This window comes from Bubalus kerabau, chromosome 2, assembly GCF_029407905.1.
Source record: "Bubalus kerabau isolate K-KA32 ecotype Philippines breed swamp buffalo chromosome 2, PCC_UOA_SB_1v2, whole genome shotgun sequence".
NCBI lineage: Eukaryota > Metazoa > Chordata > Mammalia > Artiodactyla > Bovidae > Bubalus > Bubalus kerabau.
The window spans coordinates 154,499,273-154,521,160 of NC_073625.1; the positions used below are offsets into that span (position 1 = coordinate 154,499,273).

A 21,888-nucleotide genomic window follows, 5' to 3' on the forward strand; every position below is an offset into this window, starting at 1 on the left:
TAAAGAGCCACATGACACCCAATGATGTCATCTCTAAAGCAGGTCACAGTTGCTGCTGTATGTAGATGAAGTCCTTCTAGTGAAGTATTTGACATGGTGATTTTCTTGAAAATCTACTTGCATTAAACAGTGTGGTCTTCTATCAATATACTTAACCCTATCAATACCATAAAGAGAAAATCAATTTATTCCCCACATGTGAAGCAGAATTTTAAATTAAGATCAGCTTCTGCTGCTCCTTTAGGTTGTAATTAACCCATGGTGAAGATAGCAAAGAAGAGATTTCCCCTCACAGAGATATGAAGGGAATTAGAGGACTTGCAGAGATATAGAATCTACTTCTAAAACATCTCTCAGAATTTTTAGCAAGTTTTTTAAAATTATGTTGTAACATCAATCCATGAAAATTGCAAAATCTAAATTAAGGCAACTGTCCTCAATTCCAGACATTTTACTTGATGGAATTTAAAATTTTCCATAGACAAAAATTTTACTAACACTATCTCACAAAGGATTTGAATATGTTTTCAAATGTTGGTAGGAAACTTTTTTATTCACTATTTCTAGAAGTTTTTCAGCTTTGAATAAAGTAACAAGACTTTAGCTATACTATAAATTTTAAATATCTATTTCTATCCTGTGTAGTGTAATATATTTTCTCTTTCTCAACTATGTAGTCACACATCATAATTTAGGATTTTCAGTTATAGTTGACATTCTTGTCAACTAATAATTAAATCATCAAATATCTTTTCATGCTAACTAAGAGCTCTCAAGAGCTCAGAGAAGGCAATGGCACCCCCACTCCAGTACTCTTGCCTGGGAAATCCCATGGATGGAGGAGCCTGGCAGGCTGCAGTCCATGGAGTCTCTGAGTCGGACATGACTGAGCGACTTCACTTTCACTTTTCACTTTCATGCATTGGAGAAGGAAATGGCAACCCACTCCAGTGTTCTTGCCTGGAGAATCCCAGGGACAGAGGAGCCTGGTGGGCTGCTGTCTATGGGGTCGCACAGAGTCGGGCACGACTGATGCGACTTAGCAGCAGCAGCAAGAGCTCTCAAAGTCAAAGTGAAGAATAAATTGAAACTAATCTAATCAGTGCTTATTGAATGTATCCTCTTTTAATATGAACCAAAATGGATCAAACAACAGAAGCCTTCCTTGTTGAGCACTGTATTTATATTCTTGAGAAAGAAAAGAACCATAAATCTTAGAAAGAGAAAATAGAATTTTCAACACAATGAGTGCCCCTGGGAAAATTCTATTAAAACAATAGTGGGTGTTTTGTTATAGGAACTATGAAAATTTGCCTAAGCACCTCCTCAAGGTGCATCATTACAATACAAAAATATCGAGATGAAAATTAGAAAAAATATTGATCACCTGGGTGATCATGTAAGTTTCTTAAATAAAATAGATTTTTTTGCAATTTCTATAACTCAGTGTTTTCTATACTTCAATGATAATGAAAGTTACCTAGAATATTAAAATAAAAAATACAGAATTCCCAGATATTCTGATTCAAAATATCTACTGTGGTTATAGAATCTGTATTTTTTTAAAGCTCTCAAAAATAATTCTTATTCAGAAAACTGCAATAATTAATAAATTACAAAGTATACAATTATCTAAGTGCAAGGGAAGTACAAAAATATTTATGATATTAATATTTGTCATAATAAAAGGCCAATTATTGCTGCATGAAGCATCCAATGTTGGAGGTTCCCTTCTTCCCATCTCCTCAGGTTTCCATGAGAAAGAAATTTCCTAAATACTACCAGTCTTTGATTTCTACCCTTTGATCCATTTCAGGAAGGTGGAAGGAGTTACTCTAATTGGAGGATTAGGCAAAGGTCCTGGCAACGAGCATCATTCTTCCTCTGCTTTTGAATGGGATCCACCTCTCTGCACAAGATCTGTGGGTGAGGTTGATGGTATTTAATGCTTCCTGGGATTGGTAAGTTTCCCTAAAGCCACAGTTTAGTAGCAGAAGGCACTATGTCTGCAAGTCCTAAGTGCACTCTCAAATCCAGCTTTGACAGGAAATAAAGCTCAGATTTCTACATCCCTCTGCCGGAATCGCTTGCCTTTCAAAATATGTTTCCAAATTAAAGGCAGAAAAGGAGTTATATATTAACTCCCTAAAACCCCATCTCCTAATGCTGCTATGTTGTTGACTAGGCTTGGTCTTTGTAGCCAATTAATGTAATAAGTTTTATATGTGAACCAATTGAGTAAACTTTGCATCATATAGCTCTGTGATAGAGACCTATTTTAAAAAAAAAAAAAAAGGAGATGTCATGTGTAAAAGTTTCATTGGAAGTTTTCAAAATGCACTGTTCAATTTATACTATTATTGAGCCACTTAGAAACTCCAGTTCTTACAATTTGATTCAATAACTACTAACTCTAGTAGTGTTCCATGGATCAGTAATCCAATAAGATGTTACTCTTAATGAGTTTCCTGGTCAAAGAAGTTTGGGAAACATGGAGACATGACTGCCTTCTTTAAATTCAAAATGTGTATTAGCTTATTAGTAAGGCCCCAATAAGTTCTGAAGTAAATAAATTTACTTATTTCACCGTTCACCCAATTAGCATCTATCAATATCCTATGAGACTAGTACTGCAGGTTTTACATTTTGGGAAATTCTGCTCTGGAAGATGTTTTAGCAGTCAGATTTTTGTACCTAAACCATCTATACAATTAATCACTGAAATGTTATTGAGGATCTCTTTTAAGTTGTCAGTACCTCTGTTAAAAGAATTGCCAACCCCTACTGGGCAGAAGTTGTGTGTATTTAGGAGGTCATTTTTACCTCCAGTGCTAGGAAAGGCCCAGCACACAGTAGGCACTCAAATATTTGTTGAATGAGTGAACAAACGCTGTAGACTTAACCCAAGGATGTGAATAACTCCTCTTTCCCTCAAGATGTCTTATTTACAAAAACTACATCCTAAAGAGTGACTTCCCTGGTGGCTCAGACAGTAAAGCGTCTGCCTACAATGCTCAAGACCTGGGTTCAATCCCTGGGTCGGGAAGATCTCCTGGAGAAGGAATTTCCAGTATTCTTGCCTGGAAAATCCCATGGACGGAGGAGCCTGGTAGGCTATAGTCCATGGACTCGCAAAGAGTCGGACATGACTGAGCAATTTCACTTTCACTTTCAAAGAGTCTTAGGCCAATGAGCTGTCCAGGAAAAAAGAAAAAAGCATACATTAACAGACCTCACTCCAGTTCCACCACATCCAATTTCTCCTTGAATTCTAAAGCATCTCTCAATGTTCATCCAAAGAGTAAAATGCTGATTTGTGATGGTGAAACAGGTTTCGTAACAGAAGGTTCATCTGGTTCTAAACTAGGGATTCAACATTTTATCTCACCTAAGTTGTAGAATTAAGGAGAGGATCTTTATGAGGACAAATGCTGAGACTGGACTTGAGGTAAACTTCAAAAAGAACAAATTATTTTTCAACTCTCTTTGTGTAAAATGAGGTACTTAATGCCTAGATTTTTGCATCTGTACTCCAAGGTCAATAACTTTTAGGCTGCTTAGAAGGATTTATGATTTTACTATGGATGAATGAGTCAGTTATCAAATAAGGAATTGCCAATTTTGCATATCATTCTGAACTCAGGAAATGTTCAATGTTAGCAGTTCTTGAAATAATTTTTTAATCCTCAAACTGAAACAACATGCTCACCTTTAAACCTAACAAGAAAAATGTCCACAAATCATTAAGTCAAAAGGATGATTTGGGAAAAGGAATCAGTATTACCAACGAATATTCAAATACATAAAGAAGAGAGTGTTTGTGGTATACAGATACTATTTTTTGCTGGAGAGGATGTGGAGAAAAGGGAACCTTCCTACACTGTTGGTGAGAATGTAAATTTGTGCAGCCGCTAAGGAAAACAGTAAGGAGGTTCCTCAAAAAACTAAAAGTAGAGTTGCCACATGATCATGAAATCCCATTTCTGGGCATATATAGGAGAAAGCCATAATTCAAAAAGATACCTGTACACCAGTGTTCACAGCAGCACTATTTACAATAACCAAATACGGAAACCACCTAAATGTCTGTTGACAGATGAATGGAAGGAACATGTGGTACATATATACAACGGAATATTACTCAGCCATAGAAAAGAATGAAATAATGCCATTTGCAACAATATGGATGAACCTGGAGATTAGCATACTAAGTAAATCAGAAAGAGAAAGACCAATGCCGTATGGTATCACTTATACGTGAAATCTAAAATATGACATAAATGAACTTAGGTATGAAATATAAACAGCTGCACAAACATAGAGACTTGTGGTTGCCAAGAGAGGCGGAGGGGAGAAGTGAAGGATTGGGGGTTTGGGGTTAGCAGATGCAAGCTATTATATGTAGAATGGAAAAACAACAAGGTCCTATTGTATAACACAGGGAACTATATTCAATACAAATCATAATGGAAAAGAATATGAAAATGAATTATATATTTATAACTGAATCACTTTGCTATCCAGTAGAAATTAATACAACATTGTAAACCAACTAAACTTCAATAAAGTAATTTATAGAAACATTATTTTTGTACAATTCCATTTTATTCATTCACACGGTCATATATGGTTATAAATCATATAATTTCTAAAAGTTTGAAAAAGAAAACACTTGTTCTCTAAGACCCTAGTTTGAAGAAGAGAAAAATGTATTTACTTCTATATCAAGAAGTCTTCTCTTTTTACATATGATTACTCTTGAGAAACCTATATGCAGGTCAGGAAGCAACAGTTAGAACTGGACATGGAACAACAGACTGGTTCCAAGTGGGAAGAGGAGTACGTCAAGGCTGTATATTGTCACCCTGCCTGTTTAACTTATATGCAGAGTACATCATGAGAAACGCTGAGCTGGAAGAAGCACGAGCTGGAATCAAGATTGCCGGGAGAAATATCAATAACCTCAGATATGTAGATGACACCACCCTTATGGCAGAAAGTGAAGAGGAACTAAAAAGCCTCTTGATGAAAGTGAAAGAGGAGAGTGAAAAAGTTGGCTTAAAGCTCAACATTCAGAAAACGAAGATCATGGCATCTGGTCCCATCACTTCATGGGAAATAGACGGGGAAACAGTGGAAACAGTGGCTGACTTTATTTTTTTGGGCTCCAAAATCACTGCAGATAAAAGATGCTTACTCCTTGGAAGGGAAGTTATGACCAACCTAGACAGCATATTCAAAAGCAGAGACATTACTTTGCCAACAAAGGTCCATCTAGTCAAGGCTATGTTTTTCCAGTGGTCATGTATGGATGTGAGAGTTGGACTGTGAAGAAAGCTGAGCACTGAAGAATTGATGCTTTTGAACTGTGGTGTTGGAAAAGACTCTTGAGAGTGCCTTAACTGCAAGGAGATCCAACCAGTCCATCCTAAAGGAGATCGGTCCTGGGTGTTCATTGGAAGAACTGATGCTGAAGCTGAAATTCCAATACTTTGGCCACCTCATGTGAAGAGTTGACTCAATGGAAAAGACCCTGATGCTGGGAGGGATTGGGGGCAGGAGGAGAAGGGGACGACAGAGGATGAGATGGCTGGATGGCATCACCAACTCAATGGACATGAGTTTGAGTGAACTCTGGGAGTTGGTGATGGACAGGGAGGCCTGGTGTGCTGCAATTCATGGGGTCGCAAAGAGTTGGACACAACTGAGCGACTGAACTGACTATATTCTCTGAACTAAAATTTGAAACAAAGAGATTGGCAAAAAATTTGTGCTATATCATGGTCTGAAAGACTAGATAGATAGAACTTAGGTGCTGAAACATTAGAATTCATGGAACCTAAATTTATAACAGCTGAGCATAATACTGTAACTTGTCCCTGACCTGGAAAATCTAGGTTATTAAATTATTAAGTAGCACAAGGCTTACATTCTCTATAATGTCACAGCCCTCAAGACTGTACTGGAAGTCCAGTCTTTTAGGGCCTGAGTTTCCTCCTAAAACAAGTGCAACTTTGTAAGAAGACTTTCTCCGTTTAGTTACTAGATTTTTCCTGATGTATTTAAAGCCTAGAGGTTGTAAATCTCAAAAAGGGTAATAAAACTTGAGGATAATTAAGCATATTTAATATAGGCACACTTGCCATGTCTGGCAGGCAGGCTCAGTACTGGCTTTGGTGGTGTCCTTGGGGAGGTATGGTGGGTCACCTGGCTGCCTGTTATTGACTACTTGGCACTTATGCCGAACGCCAGGACCATTCCAGCAGCCCCGTAAATATGAGGGCTCCACGGCTTTTCAGCAGGACAATTAGGGTATCAGGGTCTTGAGTTGGTCTAGACCACTGCTCCTGAACCTGGTCAAGAATTACAAGAACTACAGAAACTGCTCAAGAATCACAAGAACTGTAATTGCTTCTGACCAGGAGTGAAGTAGGGCCTCGTGGTGGTGGTGCTTGTGGGGGTGTGGGCAGCTGCTGGAAGGGCATTTTCTGCACTGGCCTGCCTGAGAGGTGAGGCCAGGAAACCCTGTTCTCCCCAACATGCTGCAGAGCCCGCCATTTGTTTTTCCTCAGGTCTGAAGTGAGTAGAATAATCTAGATTTTCTTTTCAAACCAGTCAATCCTAAAGAAAATCAACCCTAAATATTCACTGGAAGGACTGATGCTGAAGCTGAAGCTCTAATACTTTGGCCCCCTGATGCAAAGAGCTGACTCACTGCAAAAGACCCTGGTGCTGGGAAAGAATGAAAGCAGGAGGAGAAGGGGAGACAGAGGATGAGATGGTTGGATGGCATCATCGACTTACTGCACATGAGATTGAGCAAATTCTGAGAGATAGCGAAGGACAGGGAAGCTTGGCATGCTGCAGTCCAAGAGGTTGCAAAGAGTCAGACAAAACTGAGTGACTGAACAACAAAATTTTTCTTTTACTATGTATGTGGGTGTGATTTATCAAAAGAAACTCGTTTAGAGGCAAAAGTGCTTGCACCTGACATCAACTTTGAGCATTGAAAATTCGTTTTTAAAGGATCAATACTAAAATGAATGCATAATATATTACTTTTTAAAGTACAGCTCCAATCTCAAAACCTATACACATATGCATATATACCATGAACATATGAAAATATATATACACACACACACACACACACACACTTTAGGGCACAATTTGATTCTCATGGATTCATCTGGTGAATTGAAAACAGGCTGCACGCAGCCCTGGCTCCCTAAATGGGAATCAAGGTAAAACTGTCACCTGTGGTCTTCACAAGTTTTCCACAGTGTTTTGAAGGCATGGAGTGTTTTCAAGAGTGGGTTCAGAATTGACTAACATTTATTGAGAGAACTCCGGGCCCAGGTTCTGTGCTGTTTTATATATGCAGTGCCATTTAATCTTCACAGCAATAACAATCTATCTGTCTCTAAATCTATTATTTCCAATTGGCAGTTGAAGAAGGGCCTCTCAAGTGATAACCTTAGACTCAAAAGAAGTGGCAGAACTGCTATTTTAAGTCAGGTCCTCAGGTCCTCTTACCAAGCCAGGTCTCTATTCCCTGATCCACACTGCCCCCTACAGGCCAGACGGTAACAGTATGGGAACCAATGGGGGAAAGTGGGTGTGGCTAGGAAGGAAGGCCCAGGCAGAGGGAATCCCTTCAAAACAAATGGGACTCAGAATGTCTTCAAACAACGAAAGATTTTTTTGTATTTATGCAGGGATATGCTATTGATTTTTTAAAAAGGTATAAACCTAATGCTTTACAAGGTACCATTCTATAATTTCTTTCCATGATATCCTATTGCATAAATCACAGATTTCTTAAAACTGGGAACTAAAAGAATAAGTATTTGGTCACATGAATTTGCTTAAGGAAAAAAAAAAACACACACACACACAAAGCATTTTCCAGTGTTGCCCTCTATGCAATAACTAATATTTTTATGGTTAAAAAAAGTTATTCTTTGCTTCTCACTTTGATACCCACAAGTTCCTTTTCTTAATAACAGCTGGTATTCAAAATTGTTATTTCTAAAACAAATTTTTCTGTTACCACATGATACACTGTGATAAAGGGCACTTAATATGCAAATTGCTAACATAACTTAATATTATCTTCCCTCCTGTTGCTCTTTAATTTGGCATTGAGCAGCTGAGGTTTGAGGTTTTAATCAAAGAGCATTGAATGAAGCAATTTATAAAATCAAATGAGCGTTCTTTTTTCAATTATTTCATTCACTGTTTATACCTACTAAATTGTAAAACAGCCCTAGAAATGCATTAATGCAATGATTATGTCTTTCACTGCTTGACCATGTCTAAATGAAGGCTTATTTTCAAGTGCTGCAATATAGTAGAACAGTAAAGCATGCAGGCTCCAGCCCAGTGAGTAACCCAAGGCAAGCTGGTTATCTCTCAAAGTCTCATTTTCATCATCTGTAAAATGGAGATAATAACAGGACCTCCTTTATATGGTCATAGAGACAATTAAAGGAAATAATCCACAGAAAGCATTAGCGAAGTGCCTGGCATACAACAAGTGCTCAGTTCTTACTAAGATGATGAATTTGAGAGCTCATACAGAAACATTACTGTCGCTGTTTAATTTACAGCCGAAACATTCTAAGAACTGTATTAACTACATGCTTGGCCAAAAGAGAACAGGAGCATGCAAAAGCATCATTCTCAGCTCAGCACAAGGACTACCCCGGATCAGGTTTCTGGCTTCCCATGTAGCACATGCCCAGAGGAGACAGCTAGGATGAACAGTAATTGCAGTTATTATAGGCATGGGGGCGGGTGAGCAGCTGGCAAGGCCCACAGGTTAGGCAAGGGCAGACTGGCCTCCAACTGAGGCTGTGCTAGAGGTTAGTAGAGGCGTAGAAGGAAACAGGCCGCTGATCAGACTGGAGAAGACAGACAATGGTCTCGACAGCAACAGTGACAGATCAAGCCCAGAGGAAGAGGACTGCGGTTCAGCAAGATGAGAGGATCCAGCAGGAGTCAGGGGCCTGGGAAAGCCCCTGGGGAGACACCTCAGTGACAGAATTTGACTTGGACCAAAGGTTTCTAACCCTGAAGTTCCGAAGGACTTTCTGATTATTTGAAAAAGCTCTTCTCTTTATGACAGGCTTAGCCAAGGTGAGCTGGGGGTCATCCTTATCCTGTCCATAAACTTGAGGTCTACTCATCAGAGGGTGGTAAAACCAAGTCTTCCTATCTGCTCCCCTGATAGGGTTCATATATGAACCCAGTGGGTCTGGCAGGTCAGTCAAGGTAGAGCAAAGTCATTTTCTTTTCATGGGACTGTCACCAACAAAAGATGTTGGAATGAATGAATCTTTTTGAATGAAGCCTCAGCAAAGGGATAATCATGGAAGATAAAACAACCTTTAGTTATACCAGTTCCAAACAATGAAGCATAAAGTTTTAAACAATAATGGCTTTGGTATTTTACCTGCCTGACAAATGAGAGACTTGGGAATGTGCCAGCATCTTATATTTTCATGTTTTATTCTGTATTTAGTGTCACACCATTGCCATCATCAATACCAAAGTTGTTCTCATAGTCAACATTAGAATTCTGGGCAGCATCTGCTTGCTTTCTGAAGCTAATTCCAGTAATGATTTTTGAAAGTCTGCTTTGATTTTCAGTGTTTGTAGGCAGTCAGGAGTGAGCCAGACTCCCACACAGGAAATAGAGTCATCTTTGTCCCATGGGCACAGAGCTAAGGCATGATGACATGGTGGTGGAGCAGGGTGCCACTCTCAATTCAGTCTGACACACCTTATGGGAAACCAAATTGCTGGGCACACCAGAAAGGGAAAATCTCCGCTACTAAGAAACCTCAGGGCCCCTGGAGTCTGCTGCTGCTGCTGCTGCTGCTGCTAAGTCGCTTCAGTCATGTCTGACTCTGTGCGACCCCATAGACAGAAGCCCACCAGGCTCCCCCGCCCCTGGGATTCTCCAGGCGAGAACACTGGAGTGGGTTGCCATTTCCTTCTCCAATGCAGGAAAGTGAAAAGTGAAAGGGAAGTCACTCAGTCGTATCCGACTCTTAGCGACCCCATGAACTGCAGCCCACCAGGCTCCTTCGTCCATGGGATTTTCCAGGCAAGAGTACTGGAGTGGGGTGCCATTGCCTTCTCTGAACCGGAGTCTAAGCTACATTAAATAAGGCAAAACCATTAGCAAAGCTGTGCAAAGATAGACGTAAACATAATGACCAACGAAGGGGAAGAACATGCATTTTAGGCACAAAAACACTTGAGGTGCTAGAATCAAAACGGTGCAGCAGCATAAATATAAAGCAAAGATAGATTCTTCCAGAATTTCAATAAGCCAAAAGGTTAACTATCCTAAAGCAATACTAAAACCATCAGGGATTTCTAGACAGTTGATATTGTCTGGAATTAGGGCGGAGAAAGCACGAAGGTGGTAGTAAACTCAAGCCTTTTAACTCCGGGGCAGAGTGATTTCTCATACTCAGTTTCCATCACTCAGATCAAGGCTTCCGAGTCGTTTACTTTGTACCTTCTATTAACATTCACAGCGAAGGTATCCTAAACACTCAATTTTCACATTCTTTTTCACCGACAAATCAAGAATTAAATACAAACTTTGCTAAACGCAGACATTTTCCAAAGTGGTTCATGAGCGCCCTCTAGTGACGATGAGGCCAGTTAAGACAACACATGCCCCCTACCAAAACTGTCTTTAATTCACCGTATTCCATTTCTAATGCCAGCTAAAAGTAGATCTTCTGCCACCGTTATTTGCACAGCCATAAACTTAACTTGCTTCTCTCTTTAGAATCCGTAACTAGATAAAGCCATTTATTAAAGAATATGCAATGCAATCATCTGAAAACATTTCAAAATACCTTTGCTTGATCCCCATGTGAATGCATTATTTTGGCTGTTGGGAAGCATTTTTACAACCAAATAAACTTGATTACAAAGTAGTCAAGGATGATTTTTTAAAAAATAACAATACACGTGTATAGTTCATTTCTCTTCCTATTTCAGTAGTCCAGTGACTATGGTAACTGATCACAATGGCTAAATCCACACAACTCTGTGTTACAATTGCCTGATCGTTTATTTCCTTATACATTTGGTGTTTGTTTTTTTTTTAAACAAAGGCTTCCCTCAAATTCCTCCTTTCCTCAACCCTGTACTCCAGAGTTCTTAAACTAGTGGACCTGGGAAAATTGTGGTCTGCAGGCATGGTCTATTTACATTTAAAATTTTCTTACTGGTTGCCAACATTTAAAAATCTTCTGAAGAAGGAAAATGATCTCTGGCAACACTTGGCAACATACTTCCAGGAGCCAGGGGAAGTGTGTGTGTGTGGGGGGGGGGGTGGTGTCCCTTTAGGTGAGCCAGTCACAACTCTCCCCATCAGTCACATGGGTTAGTTACCCAGCCCTGAAAGCCTTTAAGATGCAATCTCTGAATCCAAGACCCCTTTCAGTTCTTCTCCTGAAAGTTCTCTTTAAAATCCCAGTAACCAAGCTAATCTATCCTATTTGTGCCACAAAAGGCTGCCAACAGCACAGATTAAAAGGAACACACTATTATCAAGAAAAGTAAAAAGTAACAGAGGAATGCCAACACACAAATGCATAGTTTAGACTGATTTCAAATGCAGTCAATTCCCTAAGCCTTGATAAAGTTCTCTTTGCCTTCATGACCCACATCTTTGAGATGACAAAACCCTCACCATAGCAAACAAGCAACTTGTAGATCACAAACCACCTGCTCACATCCCCAGATTCCTCTCTTGGAGCCAAAGCCCTGGAGACCAGATGACTGGCCAACCAAGTCATGAGAAAGACATGTGCACTCACGGGTGTGCTGCTATCGGAGAAGGTGTTCATGCTGACAGAGCTGCTCAGCTTGTCTGAGGACACGGAGGGCGGGGAGGGGCTCCGCTTTTCCGGGGGCTCCTGCCGCTGCAGGTATTCACGCCATGCTCGCTGAATGCTGCCAAAAACAAACAAAAAGCACAGGCACCGTCACTCCAGTCATAGACTCAGACTCTGACAAGCACGAGGAGTCCGAAGGAATTGACTTGGACCAGGAACCTCAAGCACACAGAACGTGACATGGGAAGTCAGAAGACCTGGACTGTCTGTGTTATTGGTTTGACTTTCACAAGCTTACCTGAACTAAACCAGTCTATAAGAAACAACTTAGTCAGAAAAAGTCATCCGTCAACGTGCAATCAGTTTGCACATGTAAATGTACATGCTTTGACTTACGGGACACAAAACCTTTCTAATTTCTCATCACTTTTTCAAGTGAGAATAATAAATTATTGTTGAAAAAACTGGTCAGCACTTGGCTCTGGATAGAGGAGACAGCACAGCCCTAGGGGGGCCATTCACATAGACTTCAAGGTGAAGGGTGTTCCATGATGTTAGATGGTATAATCTATGTGACCAAATGCATTGGCTCTGCTCTGGGACAAGACAGGCAAGTGCCCTGTGGTCATGGATTTTACATACTGTGGAAGGAAATCGGTAATGTATGATGAATAAACAAAGACGTGGACAGAGAAGACAAAAATATTTCAAACTGTTATGTACTATTCAGAAAATTAACTCATGATTAGGTGGCTTCTTGACATTTCACCCAAGGAAGTTTTTTATGTCCTGTGGTTAGTAACTCTCAAAAAGAGTCATCTTCTGATCTGAATAATAGAAACTGCTTCTTCATTCTTGCCTGGAAAATCCCCTGGAGGGAGGAGCCTGGTAGGCTACAGTCTATGGGGTCGCAAAGAGTCGGACATGACTGAGTAACTTCACTTCACTTCACTTCTTCATGAAAGCTAAGTGACTTTTCTCCATTTGGACTAGTTTCTAATCTTTGAAGAGATTAATATCTAGATTTTCACATGTGACCAGGGAACGGAATCTATTTTCTCCTGGGAGTTGCTAGACATGAACACCAATTGTCGGGATTCAGCTTTTGAAAATAGTTTTAAATGGCTGTGCTGATTCTCTCATGATCTCTTCTCAACTCCTGGAAGCATTTGATCTTTTTCAATTCTTCCACATACAACCAAAGTCACTGAAGGTGTTTTTGTATAAACAAACATTTGTTTTCATTTGGCTAGAATAGTTCAGAGACTGTCCATTCTCAATAATCAGAGGACATAAAGAACACATAAACATTTGTATGTGTTCCCTCATTTATTAAGGCTTTGTGAGTTATAATGTTCAAGGAAAAGTCCAGACGCTACAGTGAAACAACCCTGGGATCAGAGGCCAATTTTCCCTGAAACTATGAGCTGCTGGGGCCCTTGGTCATACATGGTCAGTTTTCTTATTTAATGTCTTCTCAAAATATACCCTTATTTATTTATTTTCCTTTGGTTTAAAATTTTAAACAGGATCTCAGAGAGACTCCTGTAAGATTAAGAGGGTCCTGTAAGGGTGGCTGAGTGTGGTAATCCTATTGTTTCTTCTGTGATCCATTTTACTAAGGGAGTATCAAATGTTTGGCAGCTAATTTCCATGTCATCCAAAGTGCCTGAAGCACTGGGCAACTGCCAGAGCACTGCTGAAAAGTTCTGCCACTTTTGGACACCTACAGCTTGCAAACCTGTCCATCAAGGACTTAAAAGCATGTGATTTTTTAAAAGTAACTTAAAAAATAGAGAATACTGACAACTCATAGGATACCCACACGTTTATAGGACATGAAGTATTCCTCTCTCCAAGCCCCACTTTTTAATTGCCTTGGTTATTCAGAAAACATAGAAAGAAGATACAGTAGCCTTTTGAGAAGTTGGGCTTCCCTTGTGGTTCAGCTGGTAAAGAATCCACCTGCAATGTGGGAGACCTGGGTTCAGTCTCTGGGTTGGGAAGATCCCTTGGAGAAGGCAAAGGCTACCCACTCCAGTATTCTGGCCTGGAGGATTCCATGGCCTGTATAGTCCATGGGGTCTCAAAGAGTTCCACAAGACTGAGCGACTTTCACTTTGAGAAGTTATATTTTAGCTTTATGAACAGCAGGGGGCAGCATGACACCTTCAAAAAAAAACAAAACAAAACACTGCTGGACAAAAACCCAGGTGAGATCTGCAAAGAATTTAAAGCATTTTCTTCTCCCATGTAGTTCTATGGGATCTGGAAAATGACATACCAGTTTTCCTTAAGTCGAAGACTAAGAAGACAGTATTCTTCCCTTCGAAGTGGAAGCATATCCTCTTCTTTTCTTAATTGATAAAATGTGACATTTGTTGTTTGTTGTTTATTCTCTAGTTAGTATCCAACTCTTTGTGACCCCATGGACTGCAGCACACCAGGCTTCCCTGTCCTTCAATATTTACCAGAGTTTGCTCAAACTAACGTCCAATGAATAAGGGATGCCATCCAACCATCTCATCCTCTGTTCAGTTCAGTTCAGTTCAGTCGCTCAGTCGTGTCCCACTCTTTGCAACCCCATGAATCGCAGCACGCCAGGCCTCTCTGTCCATCACCAACTCCCAGAGTTCACTCAAACTCACGTCCATTGAGTCGGTGATGCCATCTAGCCATCTCATCCTCTGTCGTCCCCTTCTCCTCCTGCCCCCAATCCCTCCCAGCATCAGGGTCTTTTTCAATGAGTCAACTGTTCACATGAGGTGGCCAAAGTATTGGAGTTTCAGCTTCAACATCAGTCCCTCCAATGAACACCCAACACTGATCTCCTTCAGAATGGACTGGTTGGATCTCCTTGCACTCCAAGGGACTCTCAAGAATCTTCTCCAACACCACAGTTCAAAAGCATCAATTCTTCGGCGCTCAGCTTTCTGCACAGTCCAACTCTCACATTCATACATGACCACTGGAAAAACCATAGCCTTGACTAGACAGACCTTTGTTGGCAAAGTAATGTCTCTGCTTTTGAATATGCTATCTAGGTTGATCATAACTTCCCTTCCAAGGAGTAAGCATCTTTTAATTTCATGGCTTCAATCACCATCTGCAGTGATTTTGGAGCCCCCCAAAATAAAGTCTGACACTGTTTCCACTGTTTCCCCATCTATTTGCCATGAAGCGATAGGACCAGATGCCATGATCTTCATTTTCTGAATGTTGAGCTTTAAGCCAACTTTTTCACTCTCCTTTTTCACTTTCATCAAGAGGCTTTTTAGTTCCTCTTCACTGTCTGCCATAAGGGTGGTGTCATCTGCATATCTGAGGTTATTGATATTTCTCCTGGCAATCTTGATTCCAGCTTGTGTTTCTTCCAGTCCAGCGTTTCTCATGATGTACTCTTCATAGAAGTTAAATAAGCAGGGTGACAATATACTGCCTTGATGAACTCCTTTTCCTATTTGGAACCAGTCTGTTGTTCCATGTCCAGTTCTCACTGTTGCTTCCTGACCTGCATATAGGTTTCTCAAGAGGCAGGTCAGGTGGTCTGGTATTCCCATCTCTTTCAGAATTTTCCACAGTTTATTGTGATCCACACAGTCAAAGGCTTTGGCATAGTCAATAAAGCAGAAATAGATGCTTTTCTGGAACTTTCTTGCTTTTTCGATGATCCAGAGGATGTTGGCAATTTGATATCTGATTCCTCTGCCTTTTCTAAAACCAGCTTGAACATCTGGAAGTCACGATTCACGTATTGCTGAAGCCTGGCTTGGAGAATTTTGAGCATTACTAGCGTGTGAGATGAGTGCAATTGTGCAGTAGTTTGAGCATTCTTTGGCATTGCCTTTCTTTGGGATTGGAATGAAAACTGACCTTTTCCAGTCCTGTGGCTACTGCTGAGTTTTCCAAATTTGGTGGCATTTTGAGTGCAGCACTTTCACAGCATCATCTTTCAGGATTTGAAATAGCTCAACTGGAATTCCATCACCTCCACTAGCTTTGTTCGTAGTGATGCTTTCTAAGGCCCACTTGACTTCACATTCCAGGATGTGATTATCTTGGTCATGAAGATCTTTTTTGTAGAGTTCTTCTGTGTATTCTTGCCACCTCTTCTTAATATCTTCTGCCTCTGTTAGGTCCATACCATTTCTGTCCTTTATCAAACCCATCTTTGCATGAAATGTTCCCTTGGTATCTCTAATTTTCTTGAAGAGATCTCTAGTCTTTCCCATTCTGTTGTTTCCCTCTATTTCCTTGCATTGATCACTGAGGAAGACTTTCTTATCTCTCCTTGCCATTCTTTGGAACTCCATAGCCCGTTACTATTCCTGCCCTCAATCTTTCCCAGCATCAGAATCTTATATATACAAATGCCTTTAAAATAGGCATTAAAATCATCTATTGGTATAAGCCCACTCACTTCCTTAATTAAAAAGCTATTTCAATTTTTGAATATTTACCTTATTATCCTGTCTACATACACGAAAACAGTTTTACTTAGTCGAAAGCATATTATATTTCGTTCTTTTTTCTTTAAATTTAGGGGTCAAAAATGAAAGGCCAGTCACATCACTTTAGGCTGCTATTCTAAATTGCTACACTATTTCTTTTGAATGGTAGAGCCTTGCTATTATTACTCTCTAGATCATAGAAAAGTATTTACATCATACATTTACTCCTCTTTGCACTGATACGATGTTCATAGATTAAATTAGTCTAATATTAGCCCTCAGAATACCATCTCTAAATGTTATTTTACTGTAGGAGAGAATTAAAATGCAGAGGCCTTTGTCCCTTGGTCAAAGGGAATGACTTTCACTCTCTTATTCCAGCTTTATCACAATTCCTACTCACAAGTCTCCTTTACGGCTGCAGTGGAAACCCTGAACACCAACTACCTTGACATTTTTACTTCTGAAACTAAGCAATACCATCAATATAATGCTTTAAAAGCTGGTTGCAGAGAGGGAGCACTCTCTGTGTGTTCCCATATGTTGAATTATAAATAAAGTGTAGAAATTTACTTCAAAAGAGATGATAAATACATTTTTCAATTTCTTTGCCAGCTCAATTCCAATTTATCTTCCCTTGTCTCAGGGACGGCATAATCATCTGCCTCTACCCTACCTCGTCAGTTTCACAGGGCGGTGCTTCTCTCCCACACTCACAGGTACTTGGGGACTCACAGCCTGGGCAGTTCTGGTCATCTCTGGATGTCCTTACAGAGAAGAGCAGCAGAGAACACTCTGAGAGTTGGGATGCTTAGAGGAGGTTCGAGGGAGTCCTGGTTTTCAAGGATGGATGGGATTTAGACTGCTAGGGAGGAAGAGGAAAAGACCTTGGACAAAGGCATGGAGGTGAAGGTACCTGGTAGGATGCAGGAGGATCCCAGAAATGATGGCAGAGCATAAGGTTATGAAGATAGGAAGAGGATCCCGATGTCGACGGGGTCAGGTGGGGGCAAGACTGGGCAATACCTGCCCCTTGTGAGGGGGAATCCCCCATCAAGGCACAGTCTGTAGTTACCGGACCTTTTCAAAGGCAGTCAGAAATCTGGATTCTTTTGTAAAACTTACTAAATAATTAAAAAAATACTTTATTACCCAAAGTAAGTGGAATTTGAGGATGAGAAAAGAGGGCACTATCAAAGAAAACACAAGTCTAAGTATCTTAGGAAATGATTTTATACAGCTCTTTTTGTGTGCATTCTCCCAATCAGCCCTACCATATGTGGGCTGTCGGGAAGGCTCCACTAATATTATTATTATCATAGTGGTAGGTTTTGCCTGCCCAACATTAACTTCTCCTTCTCTTGGTTCCAGCACCCATTTCTCCACGGGGACCCACCAACCCTCAACCAGTGAGCTATGGATGAGGCAGATCCCACCCCTCCATGGTAGAGAGCAGCTTGTGTGCCAGACTGAACACCCAGAGGGCAGCGACTGGTTCACAGAAGCTCACATGGCTCAAGCCAGGCAACAAGAGGCTACAGAAAGAGAAGCCCTCTCTGGCACCTGGAGGTTTGCAATTGGTGACCTTGAGCTATCCATGACCAGTTTGCCACAATGCTGGGAGAGAATGAAGGGAGAAGAGCTTACAGAAGACAGAGATGCCTGGTGACTGTGCCCCCTGGGTATTTATGTTAGGTAATATAATAAAAATCTCTTTTATATATATATATAAGTTAGTCTGAGTTGAGTTTCTGTTACTTGCAACTACCAGTTTCTATGTATTAGATGCAACAGCCCCCTCTCCCAGTCTTGAAAGGTTGGCTTGTGTAGGAGATAAACCTTATCACTCAACCTTGCCCCAGATCTTGGTTGTCTCCCAAGCTTCTGTTTATCCAAACAACCCATTTCATTTTTAATAACTCCCAATAGCTAAGGGTGTGCCCACGCAGGAGACGTGGGTTCAATCCCTGGGTCAGGAAGATCCCCTTGAGGAGGAAATGGCAACCCACTCCAGTATTCTTGCCTGGAAAATCCTATGGACAGAGGAGCCTGGTGGGCTACAGTCCATGGGGTTGCAGAGAATCAGACATGCCTGAACAACTGAGTACACACACACAGACCAGTGACTGCCACAAAGGGGGGGGATCTCAGTCAGCACCTAGATTTGGACTCATTGGAAGCTAGACCCTCAGGAAGCAGCTTTCAAAAAAGTACAAATATACACAGTCTTGTGGGACCATAAGCACAAGCCCTGCCGGCCTCCAGAGCCAGGAAGGGATCAAGGGGTAACATTCCCTGGATGGCAGTCACAATAACCAGGGTGTGCATACTCAATTGCTTCAGCCATGTCCTACTCTTTTGGGAACCCCATAGACTGTAGCCCACCAAGCTCCTCTGTCCATGGAAATCTCCAGGCAAGAATACTGGAGTAGGTTGCCATGCCCTCCTCCAGGGGATCTTCCCAACCCAGGGATCAAACCAGAGGCTCCTGAGTCTTCTGCATTATGGGCAGATTCTTTATCCACTGAGTCACCAAGGAAGCCCAATATCCAGGGCACCAGATGTAAAAACTGGGGTCCCAGACACTCACAAGAGCTCCTCTTCAAGAGACGCTGAAGCTTTGGAGTATGGCCGAGGGGCAACTTGAAGATTAGTGCCCACCTCCCAATGTCTCAGGAAAGGTTTACAGTCAGCCCTTAGATGTGCACTTAATTAGAAGCCTCCTGTTTCACATCAAGACTGAGCTCTTGGGTCTGCTCCCTCTCGCTGTGCCCTGGAAGTGGTAACTGTTTATAAGAACACTTTCTCCATTGGTTGTGGTCCATATTCCTACTCCTCTTCTATAAAAGAGAGCCTGTGTGCTGGGGCTGACCAGCTTTCAAATCAGCAAATGAGTTCTTTGACATGAAGTCTGGGCACTTTTTTAAAGGATGCTTCTGTGCTGAGCCCTGGAGTGGGTGAATCTGCACGCAGGCTCTTTAAGAGAGGTTCCTCAGTTCACCATAACCTCTAGGATCTCGTGAGCATGAGCCAAACGGTCCTCAAAGCCCAATGCTTGGAGGACTCATCTCTTAGGGGCCAGTCATGACAGTTGGGGTGTTCAATGCAGAGTATAACTCTTTGTCTCCTCAGAGAGAAGCGCAAGATTTTGAGTGCACTCCCAAATAGGAGTCATCACACCAGCATTTCATGGAGAGATTGTCTCAGCCTTTCCTATCCACTTTGATGTGGTTTCCCTCTTGTCTGCCCAATATGAAGGGGTCACTCCACCAGTTTTTAATTTTCCCCCTGAGAGGGAATTGTTCCATTCGTAGTTATGGGTTCAGTGTGTCTGTGGGAGGACATAGTTCAGGATCTTTGTGTGTTGATGTCTTGAAACAAAACCTCGTGGAAACTAAACATGTTTGTACATGCTTAGTCACTCAGTCGTGTCTGACTCTTTGCGACCCTTAGGGACTGTAGCCCTCCAGGCTCCTCTGTCCATGGGATTCTCCAGGCAAGAATACTGGAGTGGGTTGCCATGCCCTTCTCCAGGGGATCTTCTCAACTCGAGGATTGATCTTGGATCTCGTGCATTGCAGGCAGATTAGAGTGATGTAGGTTCTTGCTCAGTTTTACTTCTTATTAGCTGTGGCCTTGGGAAAAGTACTCAACTTTCAGGCCTACACTTTGCTGATGCACAAAATGGGAACAACAATAATGTTTCCATATTCTTGCAAGGAGTCAAAGATATGGTATATATATTTACGTCACTTAGCCCCAAACTTGACAAATAGTGGTTCTAGATAAATCACTATAATTACTTAAGAAAACCAGACACTTTCAAATATTTTTAAGTAATAGGTGCAAATCATAAGGGCTTCCCTGGTGGCTTAGTGGTAAAGAAACTGCCTGCCAATTCAAGAGGTTCAAATTCCGTCCCTGGGACAGGAAATCCCCTGGAAGAGGAAATGACAACCTGCTCCAGTATTCTTGCTGGGAGAATCCTATGGACAGAGGGGTCTGGTGGGTTGCAGCATATGATATACTGGATTTCTGAGGATCTTTACAGGAAATATTTTATTAGCCCAATTTGATATAAAAATATGTTTAGAAAAGGTACAATTGCATGGGGAAGACACATGTAAATGTTTTTCTTAGATTTTCTCATTGAAAGCTCACTACGATCTTTTAAGATATGGTTCGTGTTCTCATTTTATAGAAGAATGCAGTGAAGGCCCAGAGAGGCAAGCAATGCTCCCAAGGTCACTCAGCAGACAAGGAGTAGGCCTGGGATTTGATCGTAGGGTGCTCTAGCTTCAAAGTCTGCTCTCTCAACCGCTCATCCCTCATGGCTTCTTTTAATGAAATTTAAACAAAATGCTAAAGCTGAAACTCCAGTACTTTGGCCACCTCATGCGAAGAGTTGACTCATTGGAAAAGACTCTGATGCTGGGAGGGATTGGGGGCAGGAGGAGAAGGGGACGGCAGAGGATGAGGTGGCTGGATGGGATCACTAACTCGATGGACGTGAGTCTCAGTGAACTCCGGGAGTTGGTGATGGACAGGGAGGCCTGATGTGCTGCAATTCATGGGGTTGCAAAGAGTTGGACACGACTGAGTGACTGAACTGAATTGAAACAAAATTTTGACAAATTGATAGGCAGTACTTTCAAACAAAGGCACTTCGGGTTTTACTGAGATTTGAGTTTGACTTTATTTGGGGAATTGTCTTCCTTCTCAAGACTATGTCTGTCTGTCTCTGTCTCTCTCCCTTTTAGAGTTGAAATGTTATTTCATCACTAAATACAATATACTAATAAAAAGTAAGGAGAGGAATTGAACATATTTAATGAGAAGACTTTTAAAAGATGATACGTATTTGATAGATCTTTATGTTATTCCATCACAAAATAAACATATTGTTAAAAACATAAAGAGACAGAGCACACAGAGTTAATAAACAAGTTTTAAATGATGGCCTGTGTTCAGAAGATGCACTTTTGGTCTCATGGCAACATGCAAGGAGTGACCCTGATGTGAAGGGCAGGGATTTGAAGGGGTTTGGAGGGTCCATTTCCTCCCTCTGCAGCCAGGCCTCCCTGCTAAAGCCTGCACTTCTCTGCTGTGCACACTCATTCCCAGACCCTTGGGCAGCCTTGGCCCTAGCTCAAACCTTGTGACAACCTAGAGGGCTGGGATGGGGTGGGAGGTGGGAGGAGATGGGAGGGGACATATGTGTACCTGTGGCTGATCCATGTTGATGTATGGCAGAAACCAACATAATATTGTAAAGCAAATATCCTTCAATTAAAAACAATTTTTTAAAGAATACTTTGTGTCTTAGGGCTGCATGAGAGCGTTTGTCATGGTGCTTTCACTATGACTTTTGCTTTCACTAAGTTTTCTGACTTAAGAGGCTTTCCTTTGCTTGATCTTCCTGCCTTTCACCTCCCCAAAGTGACTTTTTATTAATAGCTGTGCAATCCTGATTGCTTTCGCCCTTTTGATGCAGTTCTTTGATCCTCCGAGTCTAAAACACAAAATTACCTCTTAACGGCGGCATTCTTGAGCTAGGGGATTTGCTC

At 41.3% G+C, this 21,888-nt stretch overlaps 1 protein-coding gene across 1 annotated transcript in view; it reads right to left on the minus strand.

The window, feature by feature from the left end:
* Window positions 1-21,888, minus strand: part of IQCJ (IQ motif containing J) — a 129,922-nt gene that overhangs the window by 91,619 nt on the left and 16,415 nt on the right. Inside the window, exon 4 of the mRNA XM_055570105.1 lies at window positions 11,853-11,988. Coding sequence (XP_055426080.1) covers window positions 11,853-11,988 — 136 coding nt within the window. The remainder of the gene's footprint in view (window positions 1-11,852; window positions 11,989-21,888) is intronic.